Source organism: Patella vulgata, chromosome 2 (assembly GCF_932274485.2).
Source record: "Patella vulgata chromosome 2, xgPatVulg1.2, whole genome shotgun sequence".
NCBI classification, from domain to species: domain Eukaryota; kingdom Metazoa; phylum Mollusca; class Gastropoda; family Patellidae; genus Patella; species Patella vulgata.
Genome location: NC_065880.2, coordinates 8,499,192 through 8,519,976, shown reverse-complemented (window position 1 = coordinate 8,519,976; position 20,785 = coordinate 8,499,192). Strand labels below are relative to the sequence as shown.

The 20,785-nt window shown below is 35.3% G+C and overlaps 1 protein-coding gene across 6 annotated transcripts in view; it reads left to right on the top strand.

Annotated features, from left to right (window-relative positions):
• LOC126809968 (mitogen-activated protein kinase kinase kinase 7) overlaps positions 1-20,785 on the top strand; it is a 44,417-nt gene that overhangs the window by 6,347 nt on the left and 17,285 nt on the right. For 3 of the 6 annotated variants that reach the window (XM_050534850.2, XM_050534848.2, XM_056098579.1), the window contains 6 exons: positions 720-792; positions 2,379-2,445; positions 4,555-4,736; positions 6,635-6,670; positions 12,505-12,703; positions 14,860-14,943. In XM_050534850.2, the coding sequence (XP_050390807.1) occupies positions 720-792; positions 2,379-2,445; positions 4,555-4,736; positions 6,635-6,670; positions 12,505-12,703; positions 14,860-14,943 (641 nt within the window). The remainder of the gene's footprint in view (positions 1-719; positions 793-2,378; positions 2,446-4,554; positions 4,737-6,634; positions 6,671-12,504; positions 12,704-14,859; positions 14,944-20,785) is intronic. The other 3 variants (XM_050534852.2, XM_050534851.2, XM_050534849.2) reach the window with 2 other exon arrangements.

Here is a 20,785-nt window from a genome sequence, read left to right as displayed (position 1 = left end):
AAAAATCACATTTTTTGCTTGTGAACACTGTAGAGGTCACAATTTTTATCCGATTTTGTTGAAACTTGAAATGTAAGCTTATAACCCAAAGAACTTGGTTCCTTTCGATATTCGCGTATATCGGACCGTAACTTCCTGAATTATGGCCCCGATTGTAAGCAAAAATGCGTTTTTTGGCTTGTGGACCCTATAGGAGGTCATAATTTTTATCCGATTTAAAAAAAACATATTATTATATCACCGTTAAACCCTAAGGACGGTTGAGTTCGAATTTTGTGAAAATCGGCCCAAAACTGACAGACAAAATGGCCGCCGTTCGTTCTCAAATAGCGTAAAAATATGGTATATCAAGGTTGTGGACCCTATAGAGGTTACAATTTTTATCCGATTTTGTTGAAACTTGAAATGTAAGTTTATAACCCAAAGATCTCGGTTCCTTTCGATGTTTGCGCATATCGAATTGTAATTTCCTCAATTATGGCCCTTGATTGTAGGAAAAATCACTTTCTTTTTAGCTTGTTCTCTATCCATCTCTCGAAAATGTGGGCGTATCCTGACTGGCAGCCGCTGGTTTTAACGTTTAGTACACAAATCCATAAGTGTTTGTAACTGACAATGTGTAAAGTTTAAGGGTTTTAGAATTGTTTATGGTTTATTTCCGGAGTAAATCCAAATATTATCTGAATGATGTGACTGAAGAGATGTATTTGACATTACAGATGTTGGTCTGGTAATCCTGTAGAACGACCATCCATGGCAGAAGTTGTCAGAATTATGCATCATTTATTTCAGGTAATAATTTAGTTTCATGTCTAATGATAGGGTGCCCCATGCAGCCAAAAGTTTCCCTGCTGAGATGGGATTTAATAATTGTCTGTACAGACTGAATTAATGACGGGCGTACACTATACAGTGTGCTATGAGGGAAATTTTGGCCGGACAGTGGCGCTACGGCCTACTCTTATATTGAATTCCAACTGCCAAGGGTTCTTTTATGTGTACACAGGGCCTCAGTTTTTTGTCCCATCCGAAAGACTACACTAATGTTACATATTCGTTTATTCAGTAGATATATAGAGTAAAATATTCAGGTCTTGAATCTTTTTTGGGAACCACGGTGGAGGTCCTTGTTCCGATTTCTGATCCTGATATTTGTAAGGAGAGAGAATTCTTTGAGATTTTCTAGTCCACGTCTTTTAAGAATCCATATAGAAATTCTCATCCACGTTGGCACTTTCCCTTAATCTCGAGCGCGGCACGAATATTGCTTAACATATTATTAGGCAGTGCTTACTATGAAGCCGTGTGATGAGTCACGTAGGCTATTAGTCTCTATTATCCAGAAAAATATTCTACGAATATGTTGAAGACTAGGAGTTTCTGGGTGACCGAGACTAGTACGCACCCAGCAAAATAACAAAAAGGGGAGGGGCTACCAATAGCTATATGAGCAGAAATTCTAACGTATTTGTAGGCGTCAGTCATTCTGCTGTGATGCCTGTCACTCTGTCGTGACTATGAAAGAGTGTTATTCGCTGAAGTTAGCTATGCCTGTTTACAAGTGATTTAACTATTTCGGAAGTTCTGCATTCATTTGCTGCCGTATAAACGAAGACACGTAATTCTAACGGAATATTATGGTTGTGAAATTGATGCTGAAGCAGGATCGGCAAGCTTTCATTCAACATATGACGAAAATGCTTAATTTTGTAGGACATTTACTGACATAAATTTGAATGCCGTACGGGAATTAAGTGTGAAAAATAGCGAGGTCACCAATTTTTATTACGTACGGGATTTGAATATTTTTGTTGACATGTGGTTTTTAATTGTGGTATGAATTGAATACTGTACGGGAATTAAATATGAAAAATAGCGAGATTCACCTATTTTTATTACGTACGGGATTTGAATATTTTGACATGTGACTTTTAGTTGTGGTACGAATTCGTCTGCTTAAATAACGATAAGAGTTATGCCCCTTTATTTTCGGTAAACTGTCCGACAAGTAAAATTTTGAAATCCCTTCACTGGCGTAGGGGTCTTTAGCGGTGGGAGAAAACCCGTTGGACCGGCGACCCTACTCCTTTCACTTACAACTGTGGAATCGAAACCACGCCAGTTGACTCAATGACAGACCTAATGAAATGAAATGGGGTTTAACGTCCTACTGTTTTGCTCCGAACTGGGCTAATAAAGACAGCAGACCTAATGATGCAACGCGCACACACTAACCATTCGGCTTTCCAACTCCCTGATATTAATATTAGAGATTCAACTTTCAAAATATTGTAATTGACAAGGAATTAAAAATCTTTCAAATTATGATCAGAGACTCCAAGGCTTTGTTTTAATTGATGTGTTTTATTTTTTTGTAGTTTTTCCATGGAGATGATAAACCTTTGGTGTATGAGGATCCAGATTATTATGACCAGTCTGAATATAGTGAGTTCTACTTTCATTTTACACAATATAATATGTTTGTTTTATCTAAGCGTGAACTGTTTTTCCCAATGTAACCCTAGCTTATAATTTTTAAAGACCTTTTTCCACTTGTGATCAGGGGCAATGCATGTGCTATAAGTCTTACTATCAAATCTTGTCTTTAATTACATACTGAGCAGTGAAAAACAAGTAAAGTAGGTAGTCTATACAGTTCAGTCAAAGTTCACCTTTTGCACAGAGAGCGGCACTATGACAGTAAAATGTGGCAAACTCCCGCTGATAATAACCGATATCAACAACATTGTGATTATATACATGTATACCGTTCAATAAACTATGATATATTATTCTATACAACAAGGGGTTCACGTGGCTAAGTGGGTAAGACGCTGGCTCGCTAGCCTGGAGGTCGGATCTTCGATTCCTGCATTGGCCGGGAAAGTTCATCCAGATTTTCTGGCGTGTTTTCCCCTTGTCAGTCATGCAGGACGGAGGGATTGACAAGGACTGCTGTCTAGTCGTTCGGATGGGACGATAAACCGAGGTCCCATGTACACATTGGCCTGCACGTAAAAGATCCCTTGGTAGTTGGAATTCGATATAAGAGTAGGCCATAGCGCCACTGCCTGGGCAAAATTTCCCTCATAGCACACTGTAGGACGTTAAACCCCATTTCATTTCATTTCCATTTCTATACAACAAATATATATCATCGCTTGTTGGAAATAGATTGACTCGGCTAATGAAGACAGGCATACGCCATACAGTGTGCTATAATGAGGGAAATTTTGCCCGGGCAGTGGCACTATGTTCTACTGTTATATCAAATTCCAACTGCCCAGTGTTCTTTTACATGCATACACAGGACCTCATTTTTTCGTACCGTTTGAATGACTATACCGTGCACTCTGTCACATCCGACCTCTGATCACTCCGGCACTCTGTTACATCCGACACCATTTTCATGTCCCGATTTATTTCCTTATTACTTCAGCCAAAAAATCTCTGGGTAATTCGACCTCTGTACGTTCCGGATTACGACATCAATCAGCCGTCCCATCATACGATTTTCATTGAATCGACACTGTATAATCTGGCCTTCAATCGGTGGGAGTGAAGCAAACACTTACCGATCAATTATCCGTGAGATTAAAACTGGATGGGTGTGAAGCCACAAAAGATTAACAAGCAATCACCAATCAATTATCTGTGAGATTAAAACTCACTACCGTGGGTCTTTGTTGATTACTTTGATAATTTTAATCTCTTGTACGACAGTTGTGACAAATACTCAAAAATATCCACAAATTTTCCCCCTAATTCACAGTCGTAAAAATATTCCTAGCACCTGTTGGAAACATTCGTTGCGCATGCCGATTGAACCTAAATAACCTAACCCTACGGATCTCTTCGAACCGTGTGCCGATCACCTGGGATGCTCGAGTCACAGTCCGGAACGTCCCGAATTGACAGAATTGCAATCGAGTGACGCGGAATTCATTCTGTCACAGTTCTGTTAGTCCCGACGACGGGGGTGGTGTGAGTAGAATTGTGACGTAATTAAACACGACGAACAGGTTTCGGCTGCATGGTTGGATGAGATATTTATATATCCAGTCGACGCATGCGTTGTAGCCCGAAGTACCCATGTTCACTCGATTGTCGCTACTTTTGGGATTGAGAGAATTCAATTCCGGACCGTTCAATCGAGTACGCCCATTATCAATGAACACGTGATAGCAAAGACATGAGTGCGATAAACTGAAGACGGCGAAGAAGATAAATTAACCGTTCAATCGAGTACGCCCATTATCAATGAACACGTGATAGCAAAGACATGAGTGCGATCAACTGAAGACGGCGAAGAAGATAAATTAACGACAGACTTGACCTATTCAAAATGCCTACGCTATACATTGTCCCTTGCCAGACCCTCTGTCCTGTACCACTGACAAGAGAGAATCATGCCAGTCCCACCTGTCAGCTTGCCAACGTCTTACCCACTAGGACCCCCAATCAGATCAGTGTGGAGTAGAGGTTATCAGAAGTGTAAGGAAACATCATTTAGATCGAATATAAATAATGATTTGAATTGTTGATTAATTTTAGATTATCGAAGCACAGGAAGTAATATTAGTCAGTATGGAACAACAGTATCAGCATCGCCACCTGGTACCGTTAGTCAGCAACTAATAGACTCACATGGTGGTACAATAAAAAACACAGTTCCGCAAGGCATACCTGTTCACGTCGCTTATCAACCCAACAGATCTGCACCTATTGTAGTTGAGGTAAGGTACAGAGATTTTCTGTGAATGTCATTGATTAATGATAATTTATTTGAAGAGTAAGGATGTGTATGAATTGTAGTGACTTGGCATCATCATCATCATCATCATGATTATTAATGATTATTATTATTATAGACCATCTTTCCAATAAGTGCCCAGATGTCCTTAACAATAAAATAAATAAATTTAAAAATTGTCCAACACTTAAAATAGGTCTAAACAGTAAAGAAATCAATAAGCATTTTAAAGGAAAGTTAAGAAGAGTTATAAAAGGCAATTTTAAAAAGATACATTTTGAGTTTTGATTTAAAAATAGTTAAAAAATTACGACATCGTAATTGATTGGGTAGCTTATTGTTATAAACTTGAAATCAATACAATTTGAATATTCAAATAATCGAGTCATATGTTCAATTTTTTAAAAAAATTTTGCAGAAGTATATCTTTAAAGGTCACCAGAAAAGGTTCTTCAACTTTTTTTTTAAAATAATGCAAATAATTATGTCAACATATCCTTTCCATAAGTATAACACGAACCCGAAAGTCAATATTACCTACAACAGGTAAATTTCAACTTTAGTAATTTCTACCATTCTCCGTGAGTAGTCGGCACTTTCCGCTAATAAACAATTTATGATGTCAATTTAATCCTTCTGCTCATATTCTAGTCTATATTGCATTATTTAAAACAATTATGACGCTTTTCCGGTGACCTTTAATTTTTCAATGTTTTGGTTTGATTTATATTTAATATTTCCAATAAGAAATGATTTAAACGGATCAAATTTTATTAATTTATTTGACAAATACTAAATATTCTAAAATAAGTCTTTGAACCATTGATTGAAATTCATATAATTGAATATATTACAACTATGTATGTGTGTGATATTAGTCTAGATGTGATGACAACTTTAGTTCATAAAAATTATCAGAGACACAATAGACTTAAAGTCATTTTTTTTTTAAACTCAAGGTTATCCCTTGATTTATTACTAACTAACGTAACATACTGTAAAACAAGAAATTAATACGCTCAGCTAATTACAATACACATAATTCAATACACTTTTGGATTAATTACAATATTGATCTGGATTAATTACAATACACATTTAGAGCAATTACAAAACATTTGGATCAATTACATATTAAGATAAAGTACAATACATATATGGATTAATTACAATAGATATCAAGATAGATTACAAAATATGTTTGGATTAATTACAAAACACATTTGGATAAATTACATCTGGATTAATAACAATACACATCTGTATGACATTACAGATTGCATTAAATCCACTCACCACAATTGCTACAGATTGCAATAATTTTGACACACATCCATTTCGGGTTTACAGTTTAATCTATCTTTGAATTTCTAATTTTTTTATTTGCATACAAACTAATGAAGGGTATTTATCTTGTAACATTTTTCATCATGTTGAATTTCAAATTTTTTATTGGAATTTAACCTAATAAAGGGCTAAATCTTTTTGTTAAGGCCAGCTCAATTTTCGTCAAGGTTAGGGAGCATGTGATTGTTGGTAAGATTGTAGATTAGGGTTAAGGTAAGTATTAGGGATAGTTCCAGAGTTAGGATTGGAGTTAGCACTAGCCCTGTTTACATCTGGTGATCGCTTTGACCAAACTTGAAGTTGGCCTTATCAAATAGATCTAGCCCTAATAAAGGGCATTTATTTTGTTATATTATGTTATTTCCTCACCCAGATTATCTACTAAACATTGTTTTAAAGGCTCAGCGGTTTGTGCAATTTTTATTTCAAGCTTACTATGTTTATGTATTTTATTTGTATTTTGGTTTTGAAAATTTATTTTTAGCATTTTGTTTATTTGTTAAAATAATATTTTTAATTTTGTTGAAATGCTAGACAACCAATCGTTCACCACCTAAGATTGTGATTGAGGTAACAGAGTTTGTTTGCATTTTGGTTTTTAGCTTTATTAATATTTAATATTATATAAACAGCCTTGGCATTTAGACAATAGAAAACATATCTAACAGGACATTTTGTAAGAACTAAATCTGCCTATTGAATTATTATTTAGACATTTAGTTAACGAATGGTCAGATATTGATTGGATTAGACCAACCCTGCTCTGTTTAATCGGGAGGCAGGGGGAGGTTGGATGGCCAAATGGTTATCAAAGTCTGTCATTGAGTCATGTTTGTATATACATTAAAACCCTCCATGCATATTTTTCTTGATGCTAAAAATGGATAAAATAACCAAAAGTTTCTTTCTATATAAAAATGACATAAATTTTAGTTACAGATGGTTTGGTAGATTGTCTAGAGGCATAATTGTCGGCTTAAAACTAGTTTTTTACACTTCATTTACGAATATAGACTTGATTTAATCGTCAGACAATTTACCAGAAAATTTATAAAAAAAATAAAAGTTGTCGTTAATTGCCAGGGCTGTACACCGATATGCTAGTTAGTTATTTATAGCCTATATTTATTACAACTTGGGTATCATTTAGTTATGTTGTTTTAGCAGGAATTTCTGTATTTAATGTTTAGTATCAAACGATTGTTGGAAAACTGTTCAAATCTGTTGAGAATCATAGAAAACCATTGGGTTTCTACTATTGTGTAGTTTAAAGAGTCTGTCTAGATTAGATAATGAGTGTTGGGTTTATAACTTTTTAGTTTCGCGACATCTTTTGAGAAACTTAAACAGTTATAAACCAAACACCCTTTAATTAGTAGAAACTCCTGCTAAAACAACACAACTAAATGATAGCTGAGTTACCTGTATAATCCATTCATTATTTAAAACAAACATTGTCGATGTATGTATTACAGAATATAAGATTGTTAATGATACTGCATGCATTGGTTATGTCAAATTCTTGGAAAAAGTTATAGTTGAAAGAATTAAGGGTCATTTGTAATATCATAAGGGCAGGGGTAGTCGAGCGGTTAAAGAACTGAACTCCTGACCAGAATCTCCTTGGTTTCAAATCATAGTGTGGCCGAGAAGAATTTCAGGATTTTAAAGGGTCGATTCAAACTTGTCATAGATAGCATTTGAGGGAAAATACAGTAGATTGTAACCAAACCAATATTTAAAAAAAATTCCAGAGTATTTCATAAATCCTCCCCAAATGCAGTAGATTTTAACCTAACTAATATTTAATTAAAAAATTCCAGAGTATTTTATAATTCCTCCCCAAATACAGTAGATCGTAACCGCTAATGTTCAATTAAAAATGTCCAAATATTTTATAAACCCTCCCTACAAACAGTAGATTTTAATTAACCTAACTAATATTTAATTATAAATTCAAGACTATTTTATAAATCCCCTCACCCACCTCACCCCCAAAAGAAAAAAACAAACTTACAGTAGATTGTAAAAGTAACATTTACAAAAGTATTTTATAAACCCTACCTTAGTCCCAAAATGAGTCAAATGACCTAGTTTGTGTCGAGTGGACGTTAAACCCCATTTCTCTCTCTCTCTATAAACCCTACCCCACATACAGTAGTGTAACAGTATATATATATATATGAATAACATTTGCTATAGAATTCCAGAGTATTTTATAGCCTCTCCCTTGTATACAGTAAATTATAAAATAGAACCGTATGTTAGTCCCGTCATGACCTAGTTTGTGTCGAGTGGACATTAAACCCCACCTCTCTCACTCTCTTTTCAATAGATTAGTACCATACATAACTATCTGCTACGGAATTTAAAATTTGTAAATATATAGGCGCTAGCAGTAGCCCTGTTCAACAAGTTTATTGACTCCCTGGAATTGATTTTCTGCTCTCCCTTGGAATAACTACGTCATAGGTGTACTTACTGGACAGATCCATAGAAATATATATATTATAGTTAACCCATTCTTTTATTTTTATATCTAATCTTAATTTCTACTACAAATATATGACCACATTCTCCTGGTCACTCAATCACTTTTCTCTTTTAATTTCATGAAATATTTTCTCAATAAGATCTACTAAGGAAACTGACACTGTAACCCAGGTATCATTTAATCTTGTGTATTTAGCACTAATTTCATTCACATTCATTCAATATCAGATCTTTGTGTTAGTGTCCAATTTTCAAGCGTTTAAACCTTGTGGGTTTTCTCTGGGTCCTCCGGTTTCCTCCCACTGCTAAAGACCCCTACGCGCAAGCGAATTATTGAAATAAAAAAATTAAACCATATGTTAGTCCCGAAATGACCTAGTTTGTGTCGAGTGGACTTTAAACCCCATTTCTCTCTCTCAAGTGTTTAATTTCTCGATCACTGTTGAATTGATTATTGATTATTGATGTATAATGATTAATTTTTAAACAGTGATCGTGAAATTAAACACTTGTAAATTTGATATTAAATGAAATGAAATGAAATGGGGTTTAACGTCCTACTGTTCTTCTCCTAACCTGGGCTAATGAAGACAGGCATACGCCATACAGTGTGCTATGAGGGAAATTTTGCCCGGGCAGCGGCACTATCGCCTACTCTTATATCGAATTCCAACTGCCAAGGGATCTTTTACGTGCATTCCAATGTATACACAGGACCTCGGTTTTTCGTCTCGTCCGAAGGACTAGACAGCTGTCCTTGTCAGGCCCTCAGTCCTGCATCACTGACAAGGGGGAACCACGCCGGAAACATTTTTGATATTAAACGAATGTAAAAGAAATTAGTGCTAAATACACAAGATTAAATGATACCTAACTTACAGTGTGATCAGTAGTACATTTTCGCTTGGTGTGTTTGAAATAGCTTTATTTAACGTCCGCTTCCACCGTGATGTGATATCGCTAGTATCACTTATAAGGATGAAATATGGCTAACTTAATAACTAATCGTCATTACCAATGAAACTGTAAAACTATTTAGATGTGTTCTGTAAGAATTAGGTAAAAATCCAGCCTTTCTTGCTATGATAGTACAAAAATAGATATTGACAAATGAATATATTGAAATTTGTATTTTACGATTTTAACACAAGGTACAATTTTATGGATACACCATTTATGATTTTATGACTACGCAATGTTTCAACGATGATACAACGTCTTTGTCAAGCAAATGTATATTTTAAGGCTACACATTTGCGTAAGAACTAAAACTGAACGAGGGCAATTTAATCTTAATCTTTCGCTCCCCCCATCCCCTTCTCTCTCCAAGTGTTTTACAATAGAAGCATTATTTAACTATTTGGTGATGGGTTTATTTTATCACACTTTTTGCTTTGTATAAGATTTAATTAATATTAGCTTGATCTTAAAACTGCTCCACATTTTATTTTTAACAAAATTTTTTCTTTTTAAGCTTCTTTAATTAAATAAAAAATATTTTGTGGATATGTTAAAACTGCTCCACATTTTATTTTTAACAATTTTTATTCTTTTTAAACTTCTTTAATTAAATAGAAAATATTTTGTGGATATATTAAAATAAAAAAAATAATGAATAACACTGTAACCCAGGTATCGTATAATCTTGTGTATCTAGCACTAATTTCTTTCACATTCGTTGAATATCAAATCTTTGTTTACAAATTTCTAAAAATCTTTTAAAATCACCAAAAATCATCTAATTTGTACATGTGTCCAGTTTAAAGCTGACTGATTAATTTTGATAATGAGTGTCCAATTTACAAGTATTTAATTTCCTGATCACAGTTCAAAAATTAATCATTATACATCATTAATCAATTGGGTTGTTTATTTTTTAACAATGATTGAGAAATTAAACACTTGTAAATTGGACACTCATTATCAAAATTGAATGGTCAGCTTTAAACTTGACACAAGTACAAATTAAACGATTTTTGGTGATTTTAAACAGTTTTTACAAATTTTTAAACAGAGATTTGATATTAAACGAATGTGAAAGAAATTAGTGCTAGATACACAAGCTTAAACGATACCTGGGTTACAATGTTATTCATTATTTTTTTTATTTTAATATATCCACAAAATATTTTTTATTTAATTAAAGAAGTTTAAAGAGAAAAAAATTTGTTAAAAATAGAATGTGGAGCAGTTTTAACATATCCACAAGTGGATAAGACGCTGGCTCGCTAGCCTGGAGGTCGGGTGTTCGATCCCTGCATTGACCGAGAAAGTTCATCCAGATTTTCTGGCGTGGTTCCCCCTCGTCAGTGATGCAAGACGGAGGGCCTGACAAGGACAGCTGTCTAGTCCTTCGGATGAGACGAAAAACCGAGGTCCCGTGTATATATTGGAATGCACTTAAAAGATCCCTTGGCAGTTGGAATTCGATATAAGAGTAGGCGATAGTGCCGCTGCCCGGGCAAAATTTCCCTCATAGCACACTGTATGGCGTATGCCCGTCTTCATTAGCCCAGTATAGGAGCAGAATAGTAGGACGTTAAACCCCATTTCATTTGATTTCATTTCATTTCGTAGTAAATAACGCATTTCTTCCGACCCGACTCTCGTCTCAGGAATATAAGATAATTTGTAGTATGGCAAACAAGATTGTTTGAATAAGGATAAGGACTAGGGTAGCCTGTCCAACCTCGTCGGTTTTCTCTGGGTCTTCCGGTTTCCTCCCACTGCTAAAGACCCCCCCAGGTGCAAGCGAATTATTGAAATAGAATTGAACCATGTGTTAGTCCCAAAATGACCTTGTTTGTGTCAAGTGGACATTAAACCCCATTTCTCTTCTCTCTCTGTCTCTTGAATAAGGATTGATGACACAAGATTCTTCTGTGATGAAATTGAAATCTTTTGAAGACCATCTTTGATCAAAATTACTTTATTTTCTTGTGATTGAACAAAATCAGCTGATACGGATTGTTTGCTGCCTGGGCAAAATTCTCTCCCCAGCTTTGTTTAGTGATCCATATAAAACATATTATACTTCGATATCAAAATAATTGAAGTATAAACCCCATTTAACCTTGTGTCATGAAACAATCTGATTAAAACACCTATTTTGTTTTGTTTTTTATAGTTCAAAATTTTGTTTTATTTGTCTCTACTACACTAGGATCTGGAAGAGTTGTTGTATACTCTTCAAAAAAAGCAGGGGATATTGAAATGCAAATACCTATACAGGTTGTGATATGATAAATAGTCATGGGCACTTGACATGCTTTGAAAGTATGTTCACAGATGAAGAACTTATTGCCCCAACAGAACCACTGAGCTGCACGTGCGACACGCAATAGCGCCATACACGTGGGAGGGGTTCATTGTCAAATTTGACACTTCAAGGAAGGGTTGATGAAAACTGCCGCGTGCTGGTTTATCTATCCATGTTTGCTTTCCTATCTGTTCTTGCATAAGATTTACTGTTTAGCGTATCTTTGCTTTAGTGTGTTACGTTTAATTTGATCGGGAGACGAATTGCTGAATGTCTGAGGATTGGTGGAGCAATTACTCATTATTAAGACAAAAATCAAAATCAATGGAGCCGTCAGATAAGCAGCTCATATGAACAGTTTATGTTCATATGTAGGCAATTGGCCAGTTATTAACATACAGTGGTTACCTCTAATAAAAACAGCAGTGCATTTCCGCAGTTTTGTATTGTTTCTGAATATCCCCTACTTTTTTTGGAAGAGTATATAACCTGTGTTCTGGATGATGTGAGGGATTAGCTAATAAAACGGTCTGTTGTGGCTAGTTTTTGGCGTGATGTGCCACACTGTATGGCGTATGCCCGTCTTCATTAGCCCAATATAGGAGCATAACAGTAGGACGTTAAACCCCATTTTATTTTATTTTATTTACAGGAAGAACGTGTTCCAGTACCTGGTCAACAAAGTGCTCCAGCTTCTTTAGCAGCAAGTCTTGAAAGTTTATCAAGTCCACAAAGTTCTCGAGCCGAAACACCTGTACAAGCTGAAGCGACACACAAACGTAGATCGGCCGATTTTACTAACTTCAATGATAATAATCTAAACTTACAAAAACCAGGCAATCATCAGAGAGGTATCGTAATTCTTTTGAATTTTTATTAATGTGTTTGTTGTAATAGTATTATTGATAAGGTGGAGTAATGTAGGAAATTCATACCCACTTGCTTTGACTTACGTATGTACCTTATGACTATGACCACTGGCGCTAAAAAACATTGATTCCTGACTTGTAATGCGTTCGTTTTATGTCATGATAACATTAGATATACATGTGTTCCCGTTGTCAAAACAGCGCTCGAATAATGTTATGTGATATTTTTTCTACTTGCAATCTCTAAAATTATTTTGCACAAGCTTTTGCAAGAAGAAAATATTGTGAAAATAGCACTCAATAACGTTATGTGAGATTGAAAATTCATTGTTAATTAAATCTGATTTTTTGATAGACTGACTCTATCCCTACTCCTATAACAAATCGCACAGGCTTATAGTCTTGGATTTTATAATCTTCTTATCATTCTGGCCCCGAGTTCTCAAAACATTCTCAGACTTAAGTTAAGAATTTTCTCCATTGTTTGCCATATTTTAACTAAAATTTAGCCCTTTATAAAACTTTTTTTGTTTTAATGTATCAAATACATCGATAAAAAAAACTATGTACAAATTTTTGTGTTTCTGAATCAAAGATATTTCTCATAAACAATGATTGGAAAGTTGAGTAAATTCTTGACTAAAGTCTGAGAATGCTTTGTGAACTCGGGGGCCCTGATCATTATACATAAAGAATTCGAAACCAGGAATATCAAGACTAAATTATTAAAAAAGAATAAATGATACTCTTTAAGGCATGATTTTATTTTTGATTATGAATTCTAATTTGATTTTGCTATTTGAGAAATGCATTTTGACGATGTTTGAATTGTCAGCTACTAACTGAATTTTACACACTGGAACGAACTTGTCTATGGGAAATTTATGTTTTTTATCTTATGCATATTAATCGTATCATAATTAAAAGAATAAAAAACATTTTATTGAAGAAAATACTGGATCATGTGTGAACAAATTTCTCAATGAATATTTTTCTAAGTCATTTGAGATTAGTGGCTCAGTGCATGTATTGGGGGAGGGGGACGGCCAAATGTTTAGCATGTGTGCGTTGTATCATATGGTCTGCCATTGAGTCAACTGGCGTGGTTTCAATTCCCCGGTTGTACGCGACAAGGAGTATTGTCGCCTGTCCAACCTCATGGGTTTTCTCCGGGTCCTCCTCCGGTTTCCTCCCACTGCTAAAGACCCCTACGCGCAAGCGAATTATTGAAATAAGATTGAACCATGAGTTAGTCCCAAAATGACCTAGTTTGTGTCGAGTGGATGTTAAACCCTATTTCTGTCTGTCTCTGATCTCTCCGACTCACTAACCAGGAGGTAAGGGTTCTGAGAAAGTCCTTTGGGATTTTCTGATTTTCTAGCCTGGTCGCCTCTTGTCTGTAGTTTAATTTGAAGGGCCGGAAAATTGAGGTCCACCAGTGGGGTTTTATTTGGCGTGCATGTTAAAGAACCCTTAATTCGATGAAAGGTATGCAGAAAACCCTGCTGTGTATGCATTGTTTTGCCAGCCATTTCATTCGGAAATATTGCAAAAAATAGATTGAAATTGAAAACAACATTATCTTGCATAGTTATTTGTGTCTTGGGGATCACGTGGCTAAGTGGGTAAGACGCTGGCTCGCTAGCCTGGAGGTCGGGTGTTCGATCCCTGCATTGACCGAGAAAGTTCATTCAGATTTTCCAGCGTGGTTTCCCCTTGTCAGAGATGCAGGACGGAGGACCTGACAAGGACAGCTGTCTAGTCGTTCGGATGGGACGAAAAACCGAGGTCCCGTGTACACATTGGCGTGCACGTAAAAGATCCCTTGGCAGTTGGAATTCGATATAAGAGTAGGCCGTAGTGCCGCTGCCCGGGAAAAATTTCCCTCATAGCACAATGTATGGCGTATGCCCGTCTTCATTAGCCCAGTTTAGGAGCAGAACAATAGGACATTAAACCCCATTTCATTTCATTTCATTTATTTGTGTCTTCTTCAATGAAATGTGTTTTTTATTTTTTTTTTGTTTAATAACAAACATTTTGCTGTGTATGTCATCAATTTGTGTGTGGATTGGATGATAATCGTGTATTTGATTTCCGTGTGCTGTGTGATGTAATGATTATTTGTGTTCTGACAGTTTTCGGTCATCGACGATCAGGGTCACATGGCACGCCTTATGTATTTTTACCAACGACGGTACCAGAACAACCAACGGCCCTAGGTGAGAATGTTTAAATCACACCGTGACAATTTTGCACATAAGGTCTTGACCTCCTATTAGAATAGATGTAAATTCTGTTTCAATATTTTAGTCATTTCTTGTTCGGTTAGATGAAAATAATACAAATGCATGAACCGATAAAGACGATTCTAGATTATAGTTTAATGAACTGAAAAAAAAAAAAAAAAACGTTTTCCAAAAAAGCTGACAACTTGAGTAAGGGATATTAATTAACGATTACTTACAATCTACTGAATTATGGAAGACCAAACAGCTCTTTATTAAGTGTTCTTAATTCTTATTTCTTAATTCATAGTCCTTAATTCTTATTTCTTCATTTGTTGTCGTATTTCGACATTTGTACACTAGAATTAACATTTGTATCTTAAAATCAATATTTGTTTTACAAATCAGACATTTGTCATAACAGATGTCGAAATAAAACAACACATGAAGAATTAAGGATTAAGTACTAAGAACTCTGAATAAAGAGCTGTTTGGTCTTCCATACTGAATGAATTTCAATAAAATTGTCCCAAACAATAGGCCTTCAACGAGTTATACAACTTTTCAACTCTTGACTCTTTAGTCTCGTATTCTTTTCTCATGAGGGGGTTGGATGCCCAAATGGTTAGCATGTGCGCGTTATATCATAAGGTCTGTCATTAAGTCAACTGCTGTGATTTCGATTGTACATGACAAGGAGTAGGTTCCCCTGTCCAACCTCGTGGGTTTTCTCTAAGTCCTTCGGTTTCCCCCCACTGTTAAAGACCCCTACGCGCAAGGGAATTATTGAAATAAAATTGAACCATATGTTAGTCCCAAAATGACCTTTTTTGTGTCGAGTTATTTAAGATATCTCACTTATTCACGAGACGTACATGTAGATACGGTAGACAATAACTGGTTTAACGCCTATTAACGATATAACAATGATATTGAATATTTCACAGATAGATAATACTACGGAAAGGGCCTTCTGTGCATATTAAATTGTTTCAAGTTTAGAACTTTTTGGTTTTGGTGTTTGGCTTGTGGTTGTGGGGACTTGTTTGAAAATTTCAGTAATTTAAAATATTGGATTCCCTTCTTGTATATGCAAGTTGCCCTTCTCCCTTTTCCTGAACCTGAAATGAAAACTGAACCAAATTTGCTATAATATTACATAGATTCTTATATAGTTGAACATACATTTTAATCTTTGGCATTATTCCCAATTTTGTTTAATTATGTTAAACCCCTGATAATGAAAACTTGTTGAATATACACTCGGCAAACCTTGGCAGATTCCGGTACCCTACATCTAGCCTCGACTGTATGACAGTAAGTGATATGTACCTACGCCTATACAATTGCGATGCAGCACCGGTTTACTTATTAGGAAAATTTGCCGCTTTTAGAAAGAAGTTCTCACAATTGCATCGTTCGAAGAGTGTGCAGAATTTTCAGTGCAAACTTGTCATTTTCTAAGGAAAATCGGATAAACTTGAGAGAAAAACAGCTTCAGACTTTGAAATCTTTGTATGATAAAAAATTCTTCAAAGGTGTCGTCATGGGCAACGCCGTTGGTAATCCGGGAACTTGAAAGTAGTTTCAATGGCGGACTTTGTCATACAGCTGAGGCTAGATGTAGGGTACTGGAATCTGTTGAGGTTTGCCAAGTGTTTTAATATAGTGATTGTGAATGATAGTTTTGTAGTGTGTTTTGCTCTTTTACAACATAGTGTATGGTAGTGTAGGGTACTAGAATCAAGGCCAAAGGCTGCAACAGTATCCTTAAACACCTTTATTCAAATATCACAATGTGCAAGTTAGACCAATTTATTATCCAATTACCTCAAGTTATTTAACGATGGATTGGACAAAAGTTTGTGTATTCGAAATTGAAATTTCTAAATTGAGATGGAATGTCAATCTAATTAAAATATAGATCTATATTTCGTTTCGTTTTTTATACTTTCGATGGCCTACACTACATGTAGATCTAACAAGTTATAGTGGGAGTTCACGTTCTATGACCTCAGGTACCAAACAAGCGACATTTGACCCGATTACGTCAGTCATTCGATTAACCAATTAGCGACCGCCATTTTGTATCTACTTTTGCTTTGTTTTGATTTCTATTGCCGCTAATGTCTACCCACGGTTCCGCGCAAAAAAGGTCAAACGCTCGATTCGACAGACCATTTGATTGGCTGACCCCTCATTTCAAGCAGAACACGAGTTAAATAACAGTGCTTCCAGATCCAAATGTAGTAAAGACAAGTAAAATCGAAATTTGAACTATAAAAACGAAACGAAATTGGATCTGTGTTTTAATCAGATTGATGGAATGTGGTCTTAAATTGAAAATCAACTAAGGACATATTGTGATATACATGTATAAAAACAACTATGATATTGCTATAATGGCCACGAGCCGAGCAATATGTCATCGACACCTTCTTGGAATTGTGATATCATCACAAAAAGGAGTCTTGTCAACCGTTGTGCAATTAACCATGGAACAAGCATGCCAAGTTCCATGAATTGCGAAGCAGCACCAGGCTTATTTCGACGAAGAATAACAAGTGTTTGGTGCCCCAATCTGATTAAAATACAGATCTACATTTCGTTTCATTTTTTTTTTATACTTTTGATGGCCTTTACTACTGTACATGAAGATCTGACCAGTTGTAGTGGGAGGTCGTATTAGGGGTCATTCTAGTGGCTTTTGACCCTATGACGTCAGATATTGATTAATCAATTAGAATTGACGTTTCTAGTGGTTAACCTACAGTTCCGTGCACAGAACGCCAAGAACTCGCCGAAACAGATCATTTCATTGGCTAATACTTCACATCAAGCAGAACGCTTCCAGCTCCTTATGTTGTGAAAACAAATAAAACAAAATTTTGAAGTATAAAAAAGGAAACAAAATAGGATCTGTGTTTTAATTAGATTTTTGGCACCCATCAGTACCTGGTCTAAAAATATGTTATAGTACATGTACTTCTGCATATTGTTGCAGCCACACTGGCTAGTAATGTGTAAACTCTGACATACAGAATCCCTAGTGAAAAATTCAATTCAGTTCATAAAAAATTACCAACAATATTTTGTATTTTTAAAGTTTCACAGCTTAATCAAGCTAAAATTTATTCAGATTGATTCACATTTAATTTAGAAAACGAAATCAAAATACCAAAGCTAGATAATGTACCAGCTTGACAGATCAAAATTTCGCTGAGTTTATTGCATAGTAAGCAGCATAGATCAATGAAATTATTCTACATATCTTTGAATGGGCTAAATCAATTTGTTATGGCCAGCACAATTTTTCTCAAGGTCGTTGAGATTTAAATAAGGTTAGGGCACATGATTGTTGGTGAGATAGCATTGGGCCTAGGACCAGGGTTAGGGTTAGGGTTGGGATTAGCGCAAGTCCTGTTTACATTCTCATGACCTATTACGAAAAATTGATCTGGCCTTATCATTTAGCACTAACCCTTTAATGATATTCACAATATTGTAGTTTGGAGATGATTCTATATTGTTAAAATTATGCATTAAGACTTTAAGCTTAAGATATACATGTAACATTAACGTGAATTTGGGATCAAATTGTCAGAATTTACAGATATAATGTGTGGTTTGTTGTAGTGAATGAGTTCTTATTTGTATACTTTCATCTTGTCCCTAGTAGAATGATTTCATTCAGGTCATGTAACACATCTACTTTTTAACATAAAACGTAAATATCTTTACTGTTTCTAATACTTGATTCTTGTTTTCTTTTCTGCTAATGTTTTATTATTCTGAGAGAACTAGATGCCCTAATACCTAATGTTTTTTATCATTCATAGTGAACTAGATGCCCTAATACCGAATGTTTTATCATTCGTAGTCAACTAGATGCCCTAATACCGAATGTTTGATCATTCAGAGTCAACTAGATGCCCTAATACCTAATGTTTTATCATTCAGAGTGAACTAGATGCCCTAATACCGAATGTTTTATCATTCGGAGTCAACTAGATGCCCTAATACTAATACCTAATGTTTTATCATTCAGAGTCAACTAGATGCCCCAATACCTAATGTTTTATCATTTGGAGTCAACTAGATGCCCCAATACAGAATGTTTTATTTTTATCATTCGGAGTAAACTAGATGACCTAATACCTAATGTTTGATCATTCGGAGTCAACTAGATGCCCCAATACCTAATGTTTTATCATTCGGAGTCAACTAGATGCCCTAATACCTAATGTTTTATCATTTGGAGTCAACTAGATGCCCTAATACCTAATGTTTTTTCATCTAGTATTTTTTCTCAGTAAGCTCTCTCTGAATTTTAAATGAACTATATTCCCAATATTCTCACAGTGAGTCAGGCCCAGTAGTTTCTCAATTAACTGACAATTTCTGTTTTAAAATGGGTTTCTCCATACTAATTAAGATGGTCTGAAATAATGCTTGCATGATCTAAACTCCAAATAGTGAAAGTGTCAGTGATAGATTATGTGTGATATTTTGCTTGGTTTTGTTCAGTATTAACTCTTTGAGTGTTCTGTTGTAGAGAGCATGTTTTGTTCAGTATTAACTCTTTGAGTGTTCTGTTATAGAGAGCATGTTTTGTGTGTGCAATCCTTTTATTATCTGTTATTGTTGTTTATTGCATGTTTTTGTTTTTTGAATCCTGATTTATAATATCTCTGATTGGCATTAGCATTTTTAGGGGTTGGGCGGATGTGCGAATGGTTAGGGCTTGCGCGCTGTATCATAAGGTCTGTCATTGAGTCAACTTGTATTGTTTCGATTCCCTGGTTGTACGTGACAAGGAGTAGGGTGGTCTGTCCAACCTCATGGGTTTTCCCCCGGTCCTACAGTTTCCTCTCACTGCTAAAGACCCCTATGCGCAAGCGAATTATTGGAATAAATTTAAACCATATGTTAGTCCCGAAATGAGGTTTAACGTAGAATTGGCAAAAACTAGGTCATTTCAGGACTAACATATGGTTCAATTTTATTCCAATATTTACACTAGATTCTATAAAAGAACTTAAATTTGTAACTCTCAAAGGTGCTCGGCTTGCATCCCCGAACCTAGGTTGGACAGGCGATGGGCCCTAGGGCACGGTTTACAGTCAAACCTAAATTTGCCCACCATACCTAAGATCGTAGCATTTATGGCAAAGCAAGCCAGACTACTTTCAATCGCCATTCTTTCTCTTCTTATACCCAGAACTTTTCCTTTGGATAAAATTCACCTTGGGCACTTCCCTGCAAAGACATTGTGTCTTACCCTAATAAGCTTGATCAAGCCTATTTTCGTGACTTCGTCTGGCAAGTTTGTTAGGAAACACTTGTCTACGATATCACCCTTGGTGAAAGTGGACGTAAAACTCCACGAACGGATGAACGAACGTATCCCTCACATGACAATCAGAGATGTTAATTAATAGTCTATCATTTTTCAGTTTGCTTTTATTAAAATTAACATAAATCATTCATATTAACACAAATATATGTTTGGATTCATTATTGATCATTGCTCGATATGGATAATGTGAACATTTTCAGTTTGCTTTTATTAAAACCAAAATAAATCATTCATAATGACACAAACGTATGGTTGGATACATTATTTGATTGATATAAATTGTTTTATTCATGGATGTAATATAAATGTAAGGTTGTTATTGATCATTGCTTGATAAAGATACCTGTAAGAGTATTGAAACGTTGCATGTAATAAACTAAGAAGTAGTAAATCCATAAAGTTGTGTTATTATGAATATTATACCTCTACTTCTAAATGTCATTTAAGGATATTAACATTATTTATACAATCCTTGAG